Source organism: Alexandromys fortis, unplaced genomic scaffold (genome assembly GCF_014885135.2).
Source record: "Alexandromys fortis isolate MF-2015 unplaced genomic scaffold, M_Fortis_MF-2015_v1.1 scaffold_167, whole genome shotgun sequence".
Lineage (NCBI taxonomy): Eukaryota > Metazoa > Chordata > Mammalia > Rodentia > Cricetidae > Alexandromys > Alexandromys fortis.
Genome location: NW_026068050.1, coordinates 1,399,408 through 1,402,612, shown reverse-complemented (window position 1 = coordinate 1,402,612; position 3,205 = coordinate 1,399,408). Strand labels below are relative to the sequence as shown.

The following is a 3,205-nucleotide window of genomic DNA, read 5'->3' as shown; positions in this document are numbered from 1 at the left end:
TGTTATTGAAATTATTATACAGAATTTTATATCTTTTTATACACGTAATATTTTTCTTCTTTGTGCAGTAAAGTCATTATGGATTTTAAAGTGTTGATGAAATAATAAGTAACTTTTTTTGTTTTTGTCTTGTGGCATCGTTTTTCTGTAGCTTTGGGGCCTGTCCTGGAACTAGCTCTTGTAGACCAGGCTGGTCTTGAACTCGCAGAGATCTGATTGCCTCTGCCTCCCAAGTGCTGAGATAAAAGGTGTGTGCCACTACCACCTGGCACTAACCCTTAAATTATTAAAGAAAACTGTCACATTTTCTGTCCAAAATGGAGAGAAAATAGGCATTGTATTTGGTTGTAATTTAAGCTATAAAATTCAAAGTTTTGTATTTTCTGCCATAAAATTATAGGTCTGCATAGTTACCACTCCTCATTAAACAATTTCATCTACTTACAAGGGGAAAATCATCACAGAAAACCATGTTTCATTTAGGATTTAACCAAGAAAGGAAAACAAGTTAGAACAAAACAAAAAGAACAAGAATTTAAAATTATCTATCAATTATTGACTAGTTTTTAACAACACAGAAGAAAGACACAAACTCTTCCGTGTTTCCTGCCACAGTGAGAAATCATCACAAAGAGCAAGGGTTAGGTAGCAAAGGCTTGTTACATACCTCCTTCTCCAGGATTCTAGCAATCTCACCAAGGGTCCGATCCAAAGCGGAAGCCTTATTGTTTGCCCAGGAGCCGCTGTCTTGTACTTGAAGTTGTTTTACAAGATCTTTGGCTAATCTTTGAAGCCTTGAATACAAAGTAAAACACTGCATTAATTATGTATGTATGTATGTATGGATATATGGATATTTTTACATCATAAACCTATTTTTCTGAACACATGGAATACAAATTACTTTCAATAGTGTACCTGAAACTTCTCTAGAGAGCAGCCAGGGGAGGCAAGGAGACAAAATTGTAGCTCTTCATCTTTAAGACCACCAATTTACTCTTCATCTAATAAAATTACTAGCAGATGACATCATCCTTGGCTGCAGTAATTGAAACCATTCTTTTTGTGTGATCCTCAGATTAGAAAAGAATTGGGAGTGAGAGAAAGTGACAGGGTGATGATCTGGAACATGAGTAAAGAACCCGAGAAGACTTCACATTCTGATCCAAATCCTCCTGTTGGGCTCAGAAGTGCTGCAAATTCCCACAATACTAATCTTCCCATGGTTCACTTTAGAGGCGGTTTGGTATTACTAGAACAAGAGTATTCATTTGCTTTGTGTCTAGGAGTGCCATACATTTTCTAGATTGTAAGATTCCTCAGAGAGGGAACTGAGACTAACATCTCATGATAGCCCTCCCTTTGCTTTGCTTCTCAGCCTATCCTTCTTTCCTGCTTATTTGCCTGAGCAGTCTATGATCGCCAGATGGTCTCCTGTTGTAGGAGGGTCGCTTATTCTTCCTGGCCGCCCAGCTAGCTTAAACCCAAAATAATCACACAGAAACCATATTATATAAATCACTGCTTGGCCCATTAGCTCTAGCTTCTTATTAGCTAACTCTTACATATTAATTAAATCCATCGCCATTAATCTGTGTATCGCCATGTGACAGTGGCTTACCAGCAAAGTTTCGGCAAGTCTGACTCCGGTGGAGGATCCATGGCATCTCTCTAACTCCGCCCTCTTCCAGCATTCATTCCAGTTTTCCCTGTATACCTAAGTTCTGCCCTATCAACAGGCCAAGGAAGTTTCCTTATTCATTAACCAATAAAAGCAACACATGGACAGAAGAACCTCCCATACCAGTCTCTCAGATAAAAAGTCTATTTTCCTTCTCTTCTCTGACTTCAAACATTTCAAGTATGGTAGGTTCCACAAAACATAACTATAATCAAATTCTTAAAAATTTATTAGACATTCCCTCTGCTGTTTCATTTGTTACTTACATTAGACAAGCCCCAGCCATGGTAATAATGTTTATTAAGCTTCTACTATTGTCTAGTCAATGTTCTCAATTCCTTGAATACATTAATTTATTTAACTGACTCAATAAAAACATCAATGAGCCTTTTCCACTCATGACTCTTGGATAAAGTCACATGATGCCAAAGATTCACACTCACTAAATTTCTCAGTCTGCTAGTCCCCCAACCTCCACATACTTGGTTCACACCATTCTACTCTCTTCAGAATGTAAGCCTTTCCTTTTCTCTCATTTGCTTTTATGATTTTATATTTCATATAAAGAACAGAGGCTAGTAGAAAAAAATATGCTTCATTATCTCTAGTCACCCATCTCTTCTTGTTTCCCCTATTTTACCCTAGGAAGCTCCCCTCTTCATCAGCAGAGATAAACCCTCTACACAAACTGCAATGCATGAGGTCCTTCTGGACCTTATTCCTTTTCTTCCTGTCTTAGTGTCTTTGAAAATGCTCTTCATTTCCTTCTGAAATGCTTTCTCCACTCTTCTCTATCTTTAGCACAGAAGTCACTTTCTATACCATGGATTTCTTTAATGCACTTATCTCAATCAAATTAAGTACTTAACTAGCTGTTTAACATGTGCTTCTCCCATGAAGAGCTTTCTACAATGACATATATGTTTTTTATTTGTATAACCCAAATTGGTAATTGTTAGCTTCAAGTGGTTATTGTGCACTTGGAGAATCCTAAGCACTGAACCCTAAGGTGTATAGAATTTTAATAGTCTAGTGGTATTGTGTGTGTGACTAGAAGCTACTGAATTAGGCAGTACAGAAGCAGATGTAATTTACATTATATTGTTCAGTTGTTGTGTGTCATCTGAGTTATCAGAGAAGCTTGTTCTAAAAGTGGGGTAGTTCCTCCCTGCAACTTCAGAAACAATTATATTTATGCCAAGTATTTTCCTAAAGCCTGGTCTGGGTCATGTTGGCCTGTCTCTGCACCAGAGAGGGAAAGACAACAAGAAGTATTTAAAACCTCATGTATTCAAGAACAGCTAGAGAGGAAGCCATTTCTAAAGGGGTGACTATTATTTATCCTGATATAAAAATGCATACAGTGGGAACATGAAGGCAGATGTTAAGCCACAGGAAACTCAGGAACTCTAGGTGACTGCTCAGTTTTTTTTTTCCTGGATGTTGTGAGCACCAGATTTGATGATACTGTCTGTCTGCTGCTATTTGCCCCTTTACTTGAAAATCTCAGCTATGGGACCACCC

The 3,205-nt window shown here is 37.8% G+C and overlaps 1 protein-coding gene across 4 annotated transcripts in view; it reads right to left on the bottom strand.

The window, feature by feature from the left end:
- The window catches only part of Scaper (S-phase cyclin A associated protein in the ER), a 467,165-nt gene that overhangs the window by 159,605 nt on the left and 304,355 nt on the right, over positions 1-3,205 (bottom strand). For all 4 annotated transcript variants that reach the window (XM_050119436.1, XM_050119434.1, XM_050119435.1 and 1 more), the window contains one exon: positions 668-794. In XM_050119436.1, coding sequence (XP_049975393.1) covers positions 668-794 — 127 coding nt within the window. The remainder of the gene's footprint in view (positions 1-667; positions 795-3,205) is intronic.